Source organism: Anolis carolinensis, chromosome 5, assembly GCF_035594765.1.
Source record: "Anolis carolinensis isolate JA03-04 chromosome 5, rAnoCar3.1.pri, whole genome shotgun sequence".
NCBI classification, from domain to species: Eukaryota; Metazoa; Chordata; class Lepidosauria; order Squamata; family Dactyloidae; genus Anolis; species Anolis carolinensis.
In genome coordinates this window covers 173,552,672-173,573,794 of record NC_085845.1, presented here as the reverse complement: position 1 = coordinate 173,573,794, position 21,123 = coordinate 173,552,672, and the positions used below count along the sequence as shown (strand labels likewise).

At 40.5% G+C, this 21,123-nt stretch overlaps 1 protein-coding gene across 3 annotated transcripts in view; it reads left to right on the top strand.

The window, feature by feature from the left end:
- triobp (TRIO and F-actin binding protein) overlaps window positions 1-19,026 on the top strand; it is an 87,265-nt gene extending 68,239 nt beyond the window's left edge. For 2 of the 3 annotated variants that reach the window (XM_008110695.3, XM_016993689.2), the window contains 12 exons: window positions 339-395; window positions 930-998; window positions 1,988-2,077; window positions 3,700-3,809; window positions 4,966-5,521; window positions 6,654-6,749; window positions 10,555-10,702; window positions 11,700-11,811; window positions 12,187-12,346; window positions 13,626-13,739; window positions 15,971-16,057; window positions 17,278-17,439. In XM_008110695.3, coding sequence (XP_008108902.1) covers window positions 339-395; window positions 930-998; window positions 1,988-2,077; window positions 3,700-3,809; window positions 4,966-5,521; window positions 6,654-6,749; window positions 10,555-10,702; window positions 11,700-11,811; window positions 12,187-12,346; window positions 13,626-13,739; window positions 15,971-16,057; window positions 17,278-17,439 — 1,761 coding nt within the window. Of the gene's footprint in view, window positions 1-338; window positions 396-929; window positions 999-1,987; window positions 2,078-3,699; window positions 3,810-4,965; window positions 5,522-6,653; window positions 6,750-10,554; window positions 10,703-11,699; window positions 11,812-12,186; window positions 12,347-13,625; window positions 13,740-15,970; window positions 16,058-17,277; window positions 17,440-18,191 lie in introns of those variants that run through there. The other variant, XM_008110697.3, reaches the window with a different exon arrangement.
- The last annotated feature ends 2,097 nt before the right edge of the window (window positions 19,027-21,123 follow it).

Genomic DNA, 21,123 nt, shown 5'->3' with positions numbered 1-21,123 from the left:
CTTTCCACCAGAGTGGGACCTATTGATATACTCACATTTGCATGTTTTCGAACTTCTAGTTTGGCAGAAGCTGGGGCCAACAGTGGGAGTTCACCCTGCTCCCCAGATTTGAACTGCCAACCTTTTGGACAGCAAGTTCAGCAGTATCCTCCAAATACTTGGAATAACATTTTAACATTGCTGCTATAGAACAGTCATCACCAAGGACTATGACATGATCAACAAATTATTAGTAACTTTGGCTAACTTCCGATTGCAAATTTATTTTGTTTTCCCATATTTTAAGCCTTAATATCATCCCTTTTATTAAACTGCTGCATGGTCTTCTCTCATTCCAGCCAGATCTTCTCAATTTCAAGAAAGGATGGATGTCCATATTGGATGAACCAGGAGAGGTAAGATTTGAGGACTTCAGAAAGTAATTTCCTTCTTTTTTCCCCTCTTGATGCTTTCCTCAAGTTTGCATGGGAGCTGCTTTTGGCTTCCCTTTATGACTTATATAAAAACCTTTGTTTTGAACCTATGGATCAAAATTTCATTGGATTAAAAAGTGCTGAAAATGGATCTTTCTAGAGGATTCCTTTTAGAATAAACAGGATCAATGTGTAGCGGAAAACATTGGAAGAGTTTATTCACCAGCAAAGAAACAGTAGTGCTTTTTTACCCAGCATGTGTTGTGTATTCCGCAGTTCCCCTTGAATGCTTCCTGCCTAAACTCTGTCTATATGGCATTCAGTAAACGGGAAGTAAGCCTTCTCTTGAGGAAAAATGGACCTGCCAGGCCTGGCCTTGACTTTATTTTCTTTTGTGGGGGAATAAATCTGAAAGGTCAGTGACTGCATTGTGCTTGTGTCGACTCTTTAATGTAGCTCTTCCCTCTTGTCTTGCCCTTTCCTTTCCCTTCCCACAATGATCCATCCTGTCTGCAGTGGACGAAGCACTGGTTTGTGCTGACAGACTCAAGCTTGAGATATTACAGGGACTCCAATGCTGAAGAGGTAAGGAAGCAGCATTCTGATCTTTCCTGCCAGAATAGTCAGATACCTGCTGAGAGAATAAATGTGAGGCAAGCTGAAAAAGTATGGCAAGATTATTGTGTGTGATTACTTAGGCAGCAAATGAATGGAAGAGCAGGGTTGGAAGGAAACAGTGAAGACCATCATGACCACATGCCGTGTTTGGTCTTAGCCAAGTCTGCTTCAACTTGGCAAAAAATATCCAAGAAAAGTAGTTCTGTTTGTTTAAAGGAGTGAAAAATATATAGAAGTCAGTTTCTCTCCAGGGACTTCCAAACATACTGACAGAGAAAAATAAATAAAGCAAGAATATACTTTTTCAATGTTGTATATAAAACAATATATAGGTTTGAGTTTTCCAGGTTGTTTAGCCATGTTCCAGAAGCATTCTCTCCTGATGTTTCGCCCACATCCTCAGAGTTGTGACGTATTTCTCCCACCCTGGACCTTCCACAGATATATAAACCCCACTTGCCTAGTTTCCAACAGACCTCACAACCTCTGAAGATTCCTGCCATAGATGTGGGCGAAATGTCAGGAGAGAATGCTTCTGAAACATAGCCAGAAAATTCACAACAGCCCAGTGATTCCTGCCATGAAAGCCTTCGACAACACAATATATAGGTGATCTCCAGTCTACCTAAAAAGTGAATTGCTAATTTTGGATGCTATCCAGAATTGGCTGTTTGGCCTTTTTATTTGTTTGTTAAATTTTTGGCTCTCAAAAAGAGAACCTTAAGAGGTTGAGAGCTGCAAAAACAGCCTTCGGAGCTGCATTTTGTCCACAGTTGTTTTACCAGCCTTGGTATTGTCAAGTTACTCTCTTGGCCTATGGTTTCCAGAATCCAACATTCTGAGAGTTGTAGTCCACAGAACTGATTTTTCTCAACATTGGTTAAGGCAAGCATTGAGGAGTCAGCCGTGATATTAGTCGAAGTGTTTAGTTCCTTATGGTTTGGAGTTTATTTCAGGCAGATGACCTGGATGGGGAGATTGACCTGCGTTCTTGCACTGACGTGACGGAGTATGCAGTGCAGCGGAACTATGGCTTCCAGATACATGTGAGTACGTAGCTTCTGTCCAGGTGTGGGCACAGAATCAGTGGCATGTCGGGCCTGCAGCGTCCAGCACTAAAGCATTGAAGATGGGGCAGTAAAAAAGATAGCACTCTAATCTTTGTAATTGGGCAAAGTCAAAGACAGGGACACATTATACTTGTTGATGTTGTTCTCAAAATCATGGTTGTGACCATGAGGCCTTTCTTTTTGAACATTGTTCTGTTTTGCAACTTGGTGTAGATCTTAGGCATCCCGAAGCGTTCATTTGTTGCCAAACACTTTAATGCTCTTAGCTGAGCTTTATTGTAGAACTGGGACTATGAACAACTAATTCTACCTCGACTAGTCATAGCTGGCAATCCAATCCATGGCTAGCTAAATGGAGAGCCCTTGCCCCTATGTGAGAGCAATGAAAGATGGATTGTCAAAAATTTATAGTGCAGAAGCAAAAAAAAGTCATCTGTGAGAATTTTGTAGTCATATTAGTAAAAAGAAAATTCACTCCCCCAGTCTGTTCCCAGTCTGTATATCTTTTCCCAGCCTCAAACTGCCAAGCTGGTGCAAATTGTTATCAAACAGAGTCAACAATACAAATTAACCCTTTCTATTGCACTGGACAGCTGTTAACATTTTGTCAGAGTATAATATTCCATACAAATACTATTTTCTTCAAGATATAATATGTAGCAAGATAGATATCCTTGATCCTCCACATGATAGTGGACTACACCTCCCATCATCCCTTGTCTTTGATCAATCTGGTTGGGTTTTCTGGGAGATGTGAAGTCCAAGAATTAAAAAAGCCAAAGTTTCCTATACGTAACATGGGCAGTGTAGTATTAGATAAATGTTACAGTTATATATATTCAGTTCCTGGGGATAGGGACAGAGACAGTAGCCTGGGTAATTGCACAAACAATTCATAATCCTTTTCTTTAAATAATAAAAATACTGTTTATTTAAACGTTTATATTTCACCTGCATCTGAGGCTCTCAAGGATTATTTCAGATCTATTGCCAACATAATGAATGTGAATAAATGACTCCATATTAAATCCCAGTATTGAGGGCCAGTGTCTTTGAGATACAGTGATTACATTATTGTTAGGCACAGATTTAATTTAACCAAGTTTGTACATTAGTTGAAAATAAAATAATGGATTTGTATCAGGGTTGGGGGATTTCTGACTTTCCACGTGCCTTCACCTGTTACTACCATCAACATCACTAAGAAGCAACATCACACTAAAAGCGACTTGCAGTATGTTCTCAAATCGCTTCTGACATGATTTTAAATAAAACACCACTAAGCATGGCCAGTAATAAGAGATTGTGTAATTTATACTCCAAAATATCATGTGAGCCAAAGCTCTGTACCACTGGTTTATATGGAAGTTCACAGCTTGGCTTTATGTACATATCAAAAGTTGTCAGGATGCAAATTATTATTCATAGCATAAATTGTAGGACAGTGTCAATTGCAAATATTTGCTAGCTTTATTTGTAGGATTCAGTGTCATATGTTGGTTTGCACCGTTACTATCAGACCTATTTCTTGTAGTGTAGACAAAATATATAACTGATTGAGATATATGACCAACTTACATGTGTTGTTTTCCTTCCAGACTAAAGATGGTGTCTTCACGTTATCTGCAATGACATCAGGAATCCGACGGAATTGGATTGAGGCTCTGAGGAAAAGTATACGTCCTACTAGCGTGCCGGATGTGACAAAGTAAGTGCCCTCAGAACATTTCTTCATGCTTTCTTGATTTGCTCATTGTATTCTTACAAACTTCATTGTAAAGCACCATACTATTCATTCCAAGTCAATTCTCTCATATTCTTCTGTATCTGATTGTATGCTCCCAAATTGCTGCAGGAACTGTGTCATTAAGAGTATAAAATGTTTTTTTTTTCCTCAGGAGATCACTTTTAGTATTTTACAGAGCTGGGGGAAGCAACCTTTTGCACTAGTTACCTGAATCTTCTAGCCAACATAGCCAGTAGGCATTGTAACATTTCCAAACTACTAATATTTTGCAAGCCATCTTGATGATTTGTTTAAAATATAGGGCATAAGTCTTAAATCAGGTGGTGTTCAATTTACTGAAAGGCAATGTACGTATTTTGGCAAGTTTTTTATATCTTGAATAAATCAGCTTTTGTGTCTTAGCCTGAGACACACTGAGCAGACCATACTTCCAGAATGATACAAAAAGCAACAAGTAATAACCAAATTCATTCAAAACAATTGATTGTACCTTTTATAAAACAAATAAACATATTAAAACATGATGTTGTGGCTTGAATGCCGGACTAGGATTCTGGGAGACCTAGGTTCAAGTCCCTGCTCACTGGGAGGCCTTGGGAAAGTCACACTCTCTCAGCCTCAGAGGAAGGCAAGGGCAAAGCCCCTCTGAACGTTCTTGCCAAGCAAAACCAGTAATAGTTTTTGTACAGAGTTCCTGCGAGTCAGAAATGACTTGAAGGCATACAAAAACAAAAGTTAATTTAAAAGGCATTTATAATAGTAACTTATTTAAAAAAAAACAACAGTTAAAGCCTCAAAGGCCTGGATAAACAGATAAGAGATGTGTCTATTTGTATGCTGAGTAAGACGTGTATGTTTTTCTAGATTCTAGATGCAGTGGCAATGCTTGCTTTGGTGATTCTAGAGTTTTAATACAAAAAACCCTTTCAGACTTGGATTTGCTTAAGCATGTACTCTGTGTGCATCATAACGTGATATAGCAAGATGTACTGTACTGGGGCACCTCCCAGGACTGGGTGTGATCACAAATCGGTGTTGGAAAAACATGTGTGGGGAACTTTCCCAGTCTCTGCCTATGTAATTTCTACCTTTTGCGTGTCTTTCCTCCTGCTTCTAGGCTATCTGACTGCAATAAGGAGAACTCCTTCCGCGGCTACGGTTCCCCCAAGAGCTCCATCCGGCCTGAAGAGCAGCGGCCCAGCGCAGGACCCGAGGCCATAAGCAGAGGCAGCCACAGGAAAGCGGATGGGCAGCACCATGCCTTTGACTATGTGGAGCTGTCCCCCTTGCAGCAGGGGTCCCAGCTGAGCCATGGGTCCCCCCAGCGGACAAGAGGGAGCGCAAGAGCAACGGAAGCAGCTGCCGGAAAACGCGAGGACCTGGAGCGGGACCTGGCCTTACGCTGGGAGGAAAGGCGGAAATGGTTTGAATCTCCAGCCAGTGGAGTCTTGCAGACAGATGGTCCAGCAGGGGATCTCTGCCAAAAGGGGCAGGAACCCCCAGGCCCTCATCTCTCGGAAACTCAGAAGAGTCGGCTGAGTGAAGAGATCGAGAAGAAGTGGCAGGAGCTGGAGCGCCTCCCCCTGAAGGACTCCAAGCGGATACCGCTGATGGCATTGCTGAACCAAGGCAAAGGAAACCAAGGAGAGAAAAACGAAGCTCTGGAGAAAGAGGTAGAATAATAATAATAATAATAATAATAATAATAATAATAATAATAATAATAATAATAATAATACTTCATTTGTAAAACGCCCTATCTCCCCAAAGGGACTCACAGCGGTTTCCAACATATATGGCAAACATTCAGTGCCAAAAAGAAGAAGACATATGAACAAATTGCATCATAACAAAAACATCAAACTATATAAACAGCCTAATTTTAAACTAAATGATAAACAAAATTAACCAAAGATAAAAAAACAATATAACCCAGACATATATAATGTATGTTTTATCACAGAGTAAAACATCTAAAACTGATAGCAAAAACCTTATAGAACAAGAGGATGGTTTCGACAACCAACAGGCTAAAATCAATTCCATTTAGCCTTATTGAGGGAGAAAAAGTACATCACAATGTTTAGGAAGAGAATTTTTTTTAAAAAAATTGTCTTTTGCAATTGTTGCATATGAATTAAGGCTGTTCTTAAAATCATAGAATTCTAGAGTTGGAAGAGAGCACAAAGGGCTATCTAATCCAAATCCCTACAACATACAATCAAAGCACCCCCAACAGATGGCCATCCAGCTTCTGCTTGAAAGCCTCCAGAGGACGATATTCCACCATGTTCCAAGACAGCATACTCCACTGCTGAAAAACACATACCATCAGGACATTTTTCCTAATGTTTTCCTGCAGTTTTAATCCATTGCTCCACCCACAGAACCCCAAAACAAAGCAAAAACATTAAAAATACAAAGTCAGAAATCCTGAGAATTGGTCTGGGATAAGACCAAGCTCAAAAAATCACCAGGGGGAGGGCAAGTGGACCACAGGATTCTTACCCCATAATGGACCCTAATAGAGATATTAATATATTGCTTTACTCCTTCCCATTTATTTTATCCTCAATAACAATCCTATAAGGTAGGGTACTCTGTGGGTACATGACATCCCTTGCGTCCCAGTCCAATGCTTTAACCACTATGCTATGCTGGCTTTATAGTGTTCGGATAGGGGAAGGAATGATGAGTGTGCATGTGCTCTCCGCTGTCTAGACAGGATGCGGCAGGTTGATTGAAATTCAGTGGCTTTTGCTTTCTCCTTCGGTGTGGTTAAACCTTTATTTTTTCCTGGCACAGGTTCAGGTCCTGAGATCACAACTGGAGTCATTTCGTGCCCATAATGTGGCAAAATCTCACAAAGATGGGCAGGTTCCTCGAGGCTACATCTCTCAGGTAATGGCATCATCCAGTATCCTCTTTCTTGTTCTGTTTCTCTATTTTCCTATTCCCACCACAATCCCCCCCAGCCATACATTGGGATTTGCTTGTACTGCACAGATATTGCTGCCATAGCAACCACACATCAGACACATCTGTAATCAATATTAATTATGTTTCGCTGCCGAATGCAAGGGTCTTCCCACTTAGCACATGGCCAAAGCTTTGAAGAAAAAAATCGGGGGGGGGGGGGGAAATTAGTACCTTTAGTCAATGCTACTATTGCTCAGTTAATACTGTCCCTCTCCATACCTCCAAGTATAAATTTTACATCCAGAACAATAAGGGCCAGATCCTGGGACCTTTAACATTCCGTAGTTATTCTCCTATGAATTCACATTAACTGTCATGGCAACAGCCTGTGCTGTTTGCAACTTGCTTCTGTAGGCTGCATGGGAGTCATTTCCAACAGATTTTCAAGCCCCTGTGCCATTTAGGTGCAGAGGGAAATCTGTTTACAACAGGAATTAACAGGAAACTTTTTAGGGTCCTCACAGGGGACCTCAAAATGGTGCCCTCCCATACCCCAGAAGCTGGGGTTGGGGCTCACAAAAGTAACCATTGGACCACATGTGGCCACACGTTCTCCACTCAGGTTCAAATCAGTATTAGCATGTTGAAAGTTCTCTCCACCTCATCTCAACAGGAAACTAGGCTAGGAATAATGCATTAAAAATAGCTAAGAGGTTTCACGTATATTTCAGAATAACAGGTGAAAAGTGTTTTGTTTCCTGGGGGTGACAACTAGATAATCTCAGGACTCCATGCCTCATCTTAAGCCTCATCTTTACCTGCTGACATTCAAATTCATTTCTTTCCTGATATTATGTTCTCCTCTGCATCTCTCTCTTTCTCTGCCACTTGTATTTCTGAGAACTCAAGCACTATGATTTTGCAGCATAGGGTAGATTCAGAGCAGATTAGGGCATTGGAAGAACAAAACTTTGGGGAGGGAAGAAACCCTAGATGCTTGGTGGACCTAATCCAGACCCCTTGCAGTCTGGCTGAGTGAGTCCCATGGTGGTTCCCAGCAATGAGAGTGATTGAGAATGGAGCAAGACCTACTCGGACACTTATTTGCTGGAGATTTTTTAGCAAAGGCTGGACAATCTTTTCTTAGGGATTCTATAGTTGCTTCTTGCATTTTAGAATCCTTATTAGGGCAGTTAATAGAATTAGAATGTTTATTCAACTCAAGCATTCAATTATTCCTTTGGAACTTAATTGCCTTTTATGACTGTAAACAAATACTAACTAGATTGTAGGTCGCAGATGGAATTAATACACTTCTGTGTTTGTCAAAAAGAGTCTGGGTCACTGCTATTGCCCAGATTTTATAATATTTATTTAGGTTCAAATGCAGTGTGTTTGAGTGACATTTTTCCAGTTATTTCTCTATTCCACAACCTCTCTTGTTGCTATTAAAAAGTAGTTGACCCGCTAGTTGCTGGCAAAATTCAGAAAGAGAGACGTTATATGCCACTATATGATGCTTATATGAGCAGTCCATCCCCAGCCTGGAGCTACTGGGAAAAGAGTGAGTGGATTCCCTTCTTGCCCTTTCCTAGTAATACAGTTTCCATTTTGTCCAACGTTGTCTGTGATTGGTGTTCAAATAAACATCAGTGCAGTTTGTCACAAAAGCCTGAGTGCCTTCCTGTCCGTAAAGGAAATGACTTGTCTGTGCATACATTTACCGGCATATTATGTGTGTCAGAGTGCATTGATCAAAGTCTGGAAAGCTGTTCTTAGCAGGAGGTTGTTGCTTAACTTACGCAAGTGACTGAAAGACAAATTGTTTGGGGAAAGGCAAGGGATGAGGTGGAGACTGTCCATGAAATAGTGGGTAGGGGGCCTGGTTTCACACCAAAAGTCAGGATGCGTCACTATAGAGTCCAGGACAACCTTTTTCCTTTGTCAGGAAGCAAGACTCCAGGTCGCAAATGACTTTCGGTCAGTAGTTGCCTGAAATCTAAATTATTATCTTTTTGGAGTACAAGAATAATCTCCCAGAATTGCTTATCAGAATTTCTGGCAGAACAGTGACTACATTTCATAAGAAGGCTAATTTTGTTTTGGCTTTATTTATTTTTTCATGTTTATGAAACAGTTAGTGTTAATGAAATCTGAGAGTAAGGAGCATAAGAGCCAGATCTTGGATAATTTATTTGGACGACAGTTACCAGAACTTATTGGCCAGCATGAACTAAGTAACTTTCCCTAGCTTTGATGGAGGGCTATTGCCAAATGTGTTGCTCAAGCAAATGCTAAGATTGCCTCTTGTAATTTGTTGTTTTTACTCTGAAGCACGTTGTCATGTGATAGCAGTCATGCAGTGAATGAGTGAAAGCTTTCCTTTATATGTACAAGTTAGCCTAGAATTATATATACTGTATCATTATTTATCTCATTACTGCCTTGACATAGACAAGGATCCCTTGGTTATACTGTATTTGGGTGTAACACTGAAACAAGAAATGACAATCTCTTCAGACTGAAAATCCTAGAAATTAACTGAATCACAACTAAACTACCATTTGATTAGAAACACCTGAGACCTACAGTGCAAAACTTAGTGTCACTTAGTGTAATAGCAAAAGCAGGGTTAATCTCTAGACTGAGGTGGGTAACTTGCACAAACTGCCAAAAATGCCAAGAAGAGAAAAAAAAGGGGGGAGGGGGAGAAGAGGAAGAAGCCATAATAATAATACTTAATTTATAAACCACCCTATCTCCCCGAAGGGACTCAGGGCAGTTTCCAACAATATGGCAACCATTCAATGCCAAAAGAAAACCATACAATCAGTTTACATCAAGACAAGGCGAATAGACAATAAAAACAATCAAACTGTAACTTAATAAACAAAATGATGACAAATAAAATAAAGACTAAAAATGAAAAAAGAAAGAAAAAGAAAAACATTATAAAATATAAAAACCCTGATAAAACACACTAAATATTATATAAAACCGAGTACATCAAACTCCATCAGGCAAGGTTCAGAAGTCCAGTGGTTAGGAGGACTAAAAAGTAGTTGTCAGAATACAGATATATACAGGTTAATAGATATATTGGTTTATGGGGAGGGAAACCCAGGAAAGTCCTTGTAAATAAACTGTTTTGTTTTTAACAGGTTTCCCCTTTGGAGATATGGAATATTGTTTGCCTTGCCTTTCCCAACCCAGGCTCCTCTAGATGATTTCTACTACAGTTCCATAAACCCTAACTGAAAGATAAATGGTTTGGGGTGGTGGGATTTGTAGTTCAGAACAGCTAGAGCAGACATCAGGTTGGGGAAGGCTGCTTTTCTGTAAATAATAATGCAAGGAATTCCTGTTCAGAGATTCTTTACTCTCGTGTGCCCTCATATGGCAAATAGGGATATAGCAAATAGGGATACTAACTGTCACCATGCCCACACCAACTCATGATGACCCTTTGAATGAGAGATCTCCATCTTAGCCTATTATCAACATCCCTGCTCAGATATTGAAGACTTGTGGCCATTGCTTCTCTGATTGTCTCCATCTACTATGTGAACTTGCTCTTTTCCTACTGCCTTCTACCTTTATAAACACTACTGTATTGTCTTTTCTAGTGAGTCATGTCTTCTTAAGATACGTCTAAAGTGCAAAACCAACTATAGTTCCCCACTTCCTTTTAGTCTTTCCTTCAAAAACTAACAAGTCAGATGCTAGCCAACTTGTCATGTTCCTTTCTTTACCTTCTCCTGCTATCTTCTCAAACGTACGTGGTTAGGAGGCCTGTGAACGCAGTTTAGCTGAGATGGAAACGTCCCACCAACAAGTCATGACAGAGATGCAGCGGCACCATCAGCGGGAGGTGGAGCGATTGCAGCTGGAGAAAGAGCGACTTCTGTCCGAGGAGGCATCTGCCACTGCTGCAGGTAGAAGCATCCTCCTTTCCTTGAACATCTCCTTTTAAAAAGCTAAATCTTGAGCTGAAAGATTTCTTCTGGCTAGGAAATCTTATCAGCCTGGACTGGTGTGGTGTAGTGTTTATGTGGCAGATGAGGACATGGGGAGATCTGGATTCAGATTCCATACAGAGTGATATTGGAGGCCAATCAACTTCTCACAACTTAGCCCTACTTTATGGGGTTGCTTGAAAATTGCAACGACGGGTCACCTGCTACACACTATTTTCACATTTTTTTAGCAGTGAATATGTGTGTGTCACTGTTAGATGTTTATAATATGCAATATAATTATATTTAATTGTATGTGTATATACTACTGTGATATAGAAATCACTGACATATATGAATTAATATTTTTCTGTAGTGTATTAGCTACAGTGGATGTATAATTCTCCAGATACATATGGACTGTAGTTCCCGTCAACCCTGATTTAATAATAGATTGATGGGATCGAGTTAATGAAAGTTTAGTGGAACTTAGTGCAGGAACATCTGGAATGTTGCATATTCCCTACTCAAGTATACACATTTGTACATTCACACAGACAGCATGAGTATATACACATTAGATAATGTTATATGCAGGTATATGTCCTTGTGATACATAGAACCAGACATAAGTGGGTTGGGTCCTATCTAGGCCACTGGCCAGTTTAGACTATTGTTGTTTGTTCTGACTGGCGGCAGTTTTCCAGGGCTTCACATAGAAGGCCTTTTTTGTCATCTGCTACCTGATCCTTTTACCTGGAGATGCCAGGAGCTGAAGCTGGGATCATGTGTACACAGAAACTGTATGCTTGGATAAATTGTGACATTCCCCCCCAACAAGGAACCCTAGATTCTTCTGGTAGTTAGGAAGCAGTACAGAGGACTATGCATTCCCAATTTAGAAATGTCATAGGCCTTCCTTCCAACTCTTCCTCCTTACTTCTTCCTTTCTCTCCCTTTTATCCTAATCTTGTAGCAATTGAAGCACTGAAGAAGGCACACAGAGATGAACTGAATAAAGAGCTGAGCAGAACACGCAATTTCCAGAAGAGCGGTTCAAATGCAGATATACTCCAGCAACAGCATCAGTAAGCTATTCTGGGATGGCCATTTGCCCCCTTTCCGGTGTTGAATACTGACCCTTGAATAGAGACGGGTGGTCCTGAAAATTTCATTTAAATATATGTGAAAACATGGTTTTAGACTGTTTTGGCTTGTTAGTTGTTCAGTTGTTTAATATGTTTTTAGAATGCTCATATTAATTTTACTATTTCATATTTTAAATTGTTGGTAACTTGCTTTATTGTAACCCACACAAAGATCTTATGATATTGTTGGGATATAAATACAGGCATACCTCAGTTAACAAAGTCTCTGACAGAGAAGTGGGATGACAGAGGTAGATGGTGTTTGCATCAGGGAGTGGAATGAGTGGGACCTTCTCCTGGTGACTTTTGGTGCAGGTCTGATGTAGAGTCCATGAAGCGGGAACTGCAGGTCCTTTCGGAGCAGTATTCCCAGAAGTGCCTGGAGATAGGGGACCTTGTGCACAAGGCAGAAGAGCAGGAACACATGCTGCAGCGCTGCCAACAGGAGGGAAAGGAACTCCTACGGCAAAACCAGGCAAGTGGCTCATTAGGACTTTTAAGGAAAGAAATAGGGGAATGGTTGTGCAAGTCATTGAATAGTTTCCATACAGCTGGTGATGATCAGAAATAGATCCAAAAATTGCTTTCCTTTTCTTTCCCTCTTTCTAGTTCATATTCCTTCTAATATTTTTAACTTCTTAGGATCAGTTCAATGTTGAAAATATTTATGTTTATGTTTGATGGTTCATCGTTTTTAATTTAATTTATAGTCATATGTCATTGTTTTAGATGCATGATAGAGTGTTTTTATTGTATGTAAGGCACTGAATTTTGCTATTTATTTGATGTGAACAGCTTTGAGTCCCTGCTGGGGTGAGAAAAACAGTATATAAATAAAAAAAATAAAAAAATAGAGCAAATAATTGCTGTTACTTTTTGCAGCACTAAAATGGTAAGTCAGGTTGCTTGGTTTTACATTACTTTTTAATATTTTAGGGGGGGCCCTGTCAAAACCCCTAAATGCTCTTTTCAAGTTATTAGAAAATGTACTTATAAAGTGGCACTATTTTCACACGTGTTGTCCGTTTGAAGTGTGACTTTTTGTGGCCTTGTTGTAAAAGACAATAAATTTTACTTGTATTTATAACACAATACTTCCTAGCTGTGATTATAACACAGGCCAACAAAATAAATTATTGGTGTCTTGATTTTTAGGTCTGTTCCATAGCTTATTTGGGAAGCTGATTCAGAAAATTGCATTGAATTGATGGCATGAGCTCTAGTTTCTTAGATATGGTAGTCATGATTTTCTATGGGTAAGCAGATGAAGACTGGTAGATGGCATATGCTCTGTATCTCAAAAACTAGAGTTGATAGGGGAAAACTAGTGCCATTTTGGGATTCAGCAGATCAAATTACCCAGAAAGAGATCTAACATATGAGGCACCAAAATGTGTAATATATGAGAATAGTGTACAGAAAATAATGATGAAACATTATTGTGTTGGGAAGAAGGACTTTATATGGAGGAAAGAGAATAGGGCTGTTGTTGAATACATGTGATTTTTTAAATAGTGCTAATGTCACAGACTTCATTATTCTTACCTGACATGATGCAAAGTTACAACAAAGGAGGTATGGCAGAAAAAAAATGTTTCATGACAGTCGGATGTCAGGTTTTGGATCCATAAGATTCTGAAATTTAAAAATGGACAGATAGCATGAGTTAATTAAAACCAAAGATAGCACTGGAAAGACTTAGAAAAATGCACTGCATATACGAGACCAGGACTCACTACTGTCCCTGTCTGCAGGAGTTACAGAGGCGACTGTCAGAGGAGATTGGGCAGTTGCGGGCATTCATCACAGCACAGGTTTCAGGCGATGGCTCTTCACACAACAGTGAGAGGAATTCTTGTGAACTAGAGGTGAGACCGGATTGCTTTTTCTCTGACTAAACGTTACTTGAGAAACTCTGAGGATCCCAAACCGACATGACTTCTAACCATGCTGACTAGGAAGAGCCAGCACTTGTGTTCCTAAAAGTAACTTTTCAAAAAAAAAGTAACTTTTCCAAATTCTGCAGAGGGCAATGTTCTTAAGGAGCAGATAGACGTAATGTGTTTAAACAAGAACAAAAAATGGATGTCAAGAGTAAGAGACCTGTTTGTGAGATAACAAGTGGATATTAGAATCATAGAGTTGAAAGAGACCACAGGGACTATCCAACCCTTTGCCATGCAGGAGCGCACAATCAAAGCACCCCTGACAGATGACCATCCAGCCTCTGCTTAAAAATTACTGCCAGGGAGTGCATCCTAATGTTTAGGTGAAATATCTTTTCTGCAATTTGAGTCCATTGCTCCTTGTCCTAGTCTCCAAAGCAGCCAAAAATAAGCTTTCCCTTCCTCAGTGTGACATAATTTCGGTATTTAATATCAGTGCTAATATTACCCTCTTCCTTGTTTGCAACCAGACATATAGGAAAAGCAGATTTCTTGTGATACAGTGGCAGATATAGATATCTCTCTTACTGTATCACAAGGAGCCCCGGTGGCGACGTGCGTTAAAGCACTGAGCTGGAGACCGAAAGGTCCCAGGTTCAAACCCCGGGAGCGGCGTGAGTGGCCGCTTTAAGCTTCAGCTCCTGCCAACCTAGCAGGAGTAGATCAATAGCTACCGCTCCAGTGGGAAGGTAACGGTGCTCCATGCAGTCATGCCGGCCACATGACCTTGGAGGTGTCTACGGACAACGCCGGCTCTTCGGCTTAGAAATGGAGATGAGCACCAACCCCCAGAGTCAGACATGACAACGTCAGGGGAAACCTTTACCTTTACTGTATCACAAGCTTTTTGTGTTGGCATGCAGTTAAAAAAACCCATAGTATAATTTAAAACACAGATGAAACAATTCCTGATTTCTTGTGATTTGTTATTTTTATTGAAAACCCACATCTTTTAGACCAGAAGTTCTAAAGCTCCCCAAATGTAACTTTCTTCAAGCTCTGATGTTGGATCTGAAAGTTTGCTGTTTTCCATAAAACCAAGGGAAAGGGGAAATTGATTGGCAAGGAAGAAATAGGAAAGCTGGAAAGGGAGATATTTATATAAGGTCCACTGGAACTTACTTAGAGTAAGTGAGGAGATAGTAAAGAAAATAAGAAGGGAAAATGATTATAGCATAGGATTGGAGAACATTGGCTTGGAGTTGCAGTTGGCATTGTTAACACCTGAGTAGCCATGTATGAAATTGTGTTCTGGTGTTTGTGAAGGTGAAATATCTAATGTGATAACAGTTACCTCAGGCTTTGTCCACTGTCCTTTAGCCTCACCATTAACACTGTCCACTACTGGAATATTTTCCCAAGTTCTTGCAAAATTGTAATTTGGCATCTAAAGCAAACACTCTTAGTTGTGACTTTGCTAAGTAACCTTTCTTTGCATATAAGTGAAACTAGTGGTTAATGAGCACAGTAAGAGCTGCACAGCTTTTATATGCTAAAAGTACTTGGAGGTAATTATAACCAAGGCACATGTTCATAGAGCAAGAAAGTGTTGTATACAATAAAGCGCAGTCCATAGATCATATGTGGCCGAGCCTCACTTTTGTTCCCTAGCATACCATTGTAAGTTCCAACCCGCATTTTCTACTAAATGGCATTTCAACGTAACATGCTATGAAGGGAAATTAGATATTTTTTAAAAAATGTTTTTGCCTGTAACTATGGAAAATTATTCTATTTGCTACAAACTATCTCTTTTGGAGTACAACCGGAGTCCCCGGTGGCATAGCGGATTAAACCGCTGAGCTGCTGAACTTGCTGACCAAAAGGTCAGTGGTCCGAATCTGGGGAGCAGGGTGAGCTCCTGCTGTTAGCCCCAGCTTCTGCCAACCTAGCTGTTCGAAAACATGCAAATGTAAGTGGATCAATAGGTACCACTTCAGCGGGAAGGTAACAGCACTCCATGCGGTCATGCCAGCTACATGACATTGGAGGTGTCATTGGCTTAGAAATGGAGGTGAGCACCAACCCCCAGAGTCAGACACGACTAGACTTAATGTCAAGGGGAAACCTTTACCTTTACCTTATTTATTTTGGCAGGTGCTCAGGTGTCCGGTTGTAATTCTATTGCTCATCCTCTTCTTCCCCTCTTGCAGGTGCTGCTTCGAGTGAAGGAAAACGAGCTCCAGTACCTGAAACAAGAAGTCCAGTGTCTTAGAGAGGAAATTCAAATGATGCAAAAGGTAGATTCTGAGTAACAGTTAAATCTTTTCATATTGGAAGGGAGAAGATAGTCTTTCTGGCAAAGTAGGGATAGAAACCTCTTGCACTCTGGATGATGATGGATTACTGGTCAGAATGCTTGGGGCTCATGAGAATCTAGCATCCACAGAATTTGCATCTGTTTTAAAACTTTGCATAAAGGGGACAGTTTGCATATTGTTTGACTGCTGTAGAGTGTACTTTGAATCCCTTTTTATGCTAACTGCATCTTAATTCTTTTCTGCTTCATCAGTTCATCAGTCAACTCAAAATAAGCCTCTTCCTTGCATTTATAGTTTTGTTTCCTGAACTGTAAGACTGAAGGATTGCAGTTTGCAGGAAACATCAAGCTCTTAACATTTGTGCGTATCAGCAAATAGTCTTGACTCAGAATAATACAAGGGATGTGATTTTAATATTTATATTATGCTGTTTTAATGCTTTGTCTTAGTGTTTAAATGTCGCGTATGCATATGTTTAATTGTTTTAATTATTTTAATTTATAGCTATATGTTAGTGTTTAGTTATTATGATTTTTTTCTATTATATGTATGTTGGCACTGAATTTCTGCCATTAATATGTTGTAAACCGCCTTGAGTCCCTCGTCGTCGTCCCCCCCCCCCCCCCGGGGTGAGAAAGGCGGTATATAAATATAGTAAATAAATACATTTACATACCTTAATACGCCTCTTATCCCATGCCATCATACATGGGGAGGGCGTGGCTCTCTAGATGTTGATGGACTTCAGTTCCTCTCACTATTGGCTATACCAGCTCAGGTGGCCATTCAACAGTGGGTTGGTTGGAAGTTCACATTTTCCATCCCTGATGTAGAAAAGGCAATTCCACCCAGACACCTCTTGACCAGGAGCCCCCAGATGGCGTAGTGGAGTAAGTGACTGGAAGGTTGGGTTGCTGACCTGAAAGTTGCCAGGTTCGAATCCCACCTGGGGAGAGTGCGGATGAGCTCCCTCTATCAGCTCCAGCTCCATGCGGGGACATGAGAGAAGCCTCCCACAAGGATGGTAAAACATCAAAAACATCCGGGCGTCCCCTGGGCAACGTCCTTGCAGATGGCCAATTCTCTCACTCCAGAAGCAACTTCGGTTGCTCCTGACATGAAAAAAACCCAAAAAAAAACCTCTTGACCAAAAATAAAAAGCAGCACCAGAGTGCTGAATCTGTCCTTACTGTTTTCAGGATAAGAGGTTTGCATCAGGAAAATACCAAGATGTCTACGCAGAGTTGAACCACATCAAGCGGCGGTCAGAGCGAGAAATTGAGCAGCTGAAGGAGCACCTGCGCCTGGCCATGGCAGCCCTCCAGGAGAAAGAGATGATGCACAACAGTATCGGTCAGTAGACTCATGGGACTGCCAGACACAATGACGGTTCAGTTGAAGGAGAGGATCTGGAATGCTACCTTCCCCATCTGTGTTGGAATAGGCATCTCAGTTTGCTCCTTGTATGTGATCAAAACCAGCCTTGGCAAAAAAGCAAGGAGCTTCATACTGAAGGCTTCAAGAACATGCAGATTTATTACATGTCTTTCGAGCCTCAAGGAAGAGCAGATAATAAAATTATTTTATTATGACACAGCAAACAAGATAGATATACTAGATTTCGTATCAAAAAATCACAAGTCAAACACTTCCCAAGTGTCTAGGACTGTGTGATGTATTTTCGGATGATGCGCGCAGATGATGATGATGGTGATGGTGATGATGATGATGATAAAAATTATTATTATTATTATTAAATGAAGGTTTTTTTCATTAACAGAGGCATCCCTATCATTAGGCAAAAATCTTCTGCCTACAGTCAGCAAAAGCAACATTGGGCCTATGCTTTACCCATTCCTGGCCTAAACTCTCATAAGACCCCATGAAAATAAACTAAAGCTATAGGTTACCCATCCCTGCTTTTAATGGGTCTACTGAAATATATTTTAGACCTTAAATGGAGACATAAAGAATCATTTCAGACTAAAATCAAATTATAAGCAAGAATTGTGAAAACTAGTGTTTTCAGTAATTTCTTCAAAGACACTCATTTCTTAATATGTTTCAAATGTAAGTACATTTTCTTAACCCTTGTTATCTGCTTATTCCTTAGGTTAGCTTGCTTTTTGTCTCTGGCTTTGGATGGTAAAGCTGTATCCTAGTGACCAACGTTCCCCCTAAAGGAAACAAGACCAAGACTCCACCAGACCATCCATTGCGTGCACCTCCATAACTCAGCATATTGGGGCTGGATCCTACTATTTGCACCTTCTTTGGAATTTTATACATGAAAATATATTTTATATGGTGGGGTGGGTTATGTTAAGAAATAGTATACTATGTTTTTAACCAGCAGGTGACCAGAGCAGTGAATCAGATACCTTGTCCCAGCCTCCCCTTTAGTCAGAATAAATTCATTTTCCAAAACCTTGAGTATATCTATAAAGTGGAAATGGTAGGCAAAGCTACCTGTTTAAACAAAGAAGCAAAGTTGCACACATCCAACTTCACAGTGCATCTTCTTGGAAGAAAGATGTTGCTTCATGATGATTCATGTTTTGAGATGCACTGTGTGCTGGAAGAATGTATTGTGGCTGCTTTGTGTTGTGACTATTTTGCTGGAGGGACCAGTTTTGTCCAGAGACTGTAGGATTTCTGGTTTGTTTGTTTGTTGTTTGTTTGTTTAACTAAGGATCTGGGACTAGCCATTTGTTTCCATATACTTGAAACAAAGGCAAACTTTCCTGTGTTGATGAAAACCTCTGCACATCCTACTACAAGGTCAGCGTCCAGTGCATTCCAGAAGCTCATCTTCCACCTCTGCGTTCCTGGGGTGAGGAAAGACTTCACTGCTGACGTCGCCAGAGCCAAACAATGACGGCGGCGGGTTTTTCTTTCTTTCTGCACAGTTATAAACTAACATAATAAAAATCCTCAAGATACCAAAAGGGCGGTGGTGCTTCTTGATTTGTGCAGTCATTGTCCCTGGGGCAGCACTATGACTAAGGCTGGTGAAGTAGCAACCTCAAGGAGCAGAACCCTGGAGAACCCATTTTCTTGAAAAGGCGGGCAGTGACATACCTACACCTTCCCTATTGTGGGAGAGGATGATAAAAACACTTGCAGCAGCTCTGGCATCACAGTGAACAAGGAAGAGCCTGTTACTATTTTCAGCGCCTGCACCTGAGATCCTTGGGGCCTAAGGCACTATGGAGAAAGGAAGGCGTGGTTTGTGGGGTTTTGGGAGCAACACAGGAACACATCTTTTCCCTCAATTTTGTTTGTGGGTTTTGCAGACTTAACCTGATCATTTCTCACCTTGTCAGCTTTCTTTGACAACAGACATTTCATTGTTTTGTGCTGTGTCTGATCAGCTGTCACACTGCTTTGTTGTTTTGCTGCTGTAGTAGCAAAGTTCTTGGCCTGTGCAGCCTCTGTTTCTGATGTTCTGCCTCCCACTCCTCCGTTGCAATTTTGCCACTCCATTTGCCTTGCTGCAAATTTTCTAAGTGTACAATACAAACCCTTTTTCAATACCGAGCCACAGATGCCTATTGGGTCACTACCTAGTGAAGCATTTCACTCCCTTCTTGCTGCTTGCTGTGCTTCGTCACTTAGTACTTATGAGTTCACCTCCCCATTTTACTCAGCCAAGGAGGTGTATCTACTTTATAAATAAAAGTTTAAATATGGTGTCATGGGAAAGCTACTGGAGCTGGTACATGATCTTCATTGTTCATCTCCTCTACCTCTTCTATGGCAGGGAGGGTACAGAGATGCCACTTCCACCTGTCTGTCTTTCCTTCTGGCACATCCATAGCATTTGGAGCAGTATGCTACCTGAAGTGGGAAGGTGAGCAATGCTTCTGATCTCAGCTGGCAGGAGAACTTAGGTTCCCCGTGTTTATGATTGCTTTCTTTGCGGCAAAAATTTCATTCTGCCTTAACAGAAGATGTTGTTCTTACATAACTGACACTTAGTCCTCATCAACACCATCCTCATATGTGAAAGAAGAGGCAATCGCTTCAAGCTGCAAATGCTGTGGAAGTACAAAAGTTGAAGTGACTTTAGTTAATCAGCCCAGTCATCTCTCATACTCTCATCTTGATTTTTTTTACCTTACACAGAAAAAATAGGGAGATAACAGTTATGCTTCAAACACTTCGTTTTTGAAATGGTTGCAAGGTTGGAGTGGCCAGAAGCTATTTGAAGATTGCAGGATGGTTTTCAGTAGGTGGGCTCACATTGGCAACCCCCACACCACACACACACACACACACAAAAGAGCAAGACATAAATGTCAATTTTCAAATTGTATTAGTACATTCAGTGTCTTCGTTTGTGCTTTTATATTTGTTCATTTTCTCTCAAAGATGTCAAATGTATGCCTGGAACTGAAAAATCTCACAAAGTTCACTAGCATGACTAGAAAACTGCCTCTTGAAATATATTCTTTTTAAAAGGATGCCAAGATCCTCTGAGTTTGAAACTCTTGGTGGGTCAATATTTAATTTTGTGTGTTTTAAATCTAGGCAGTCTTAGAATAAGTGGATCCCCTGACTCCCAAGATTCCAATGTATTGCCATTGAATGCGCACTTTGTGCTCAAATATCACCTTTGTTTTGAATCATACTCATGCTTCTTATGCCAGAGTGCAAGTGGGCCGATTTGTGTAGCAGTAGTTTCACTGTGGAACATTCTCCTCCCAGATATTAATCTTGGCATAAAGTGCTCCAGTACCTTACCAGATTCATTAAGGAAAATCCATCCTTGACTTCTTCATGTTGTTTTTGTTTGTTGCTATGTGTGTTCTTTTCATTTCTGAGTTATGGTGAGAGACAAACCAAACATGGTTAAGCTTCTGAGTTATGGTGAGTCTAGGGTCCCTTCCACACAGCTGAATGAAATCCCACATCTGCTTTGAACTAGAATATATGGTAGTGTGACTCAGATAACCCAGTTCAGAGCAGATATTGTGGGATTTTCTACCTTGATATTCTGGGTTATATGGCTGCATGGAAGGACCCTAAGAAACCAATTATTT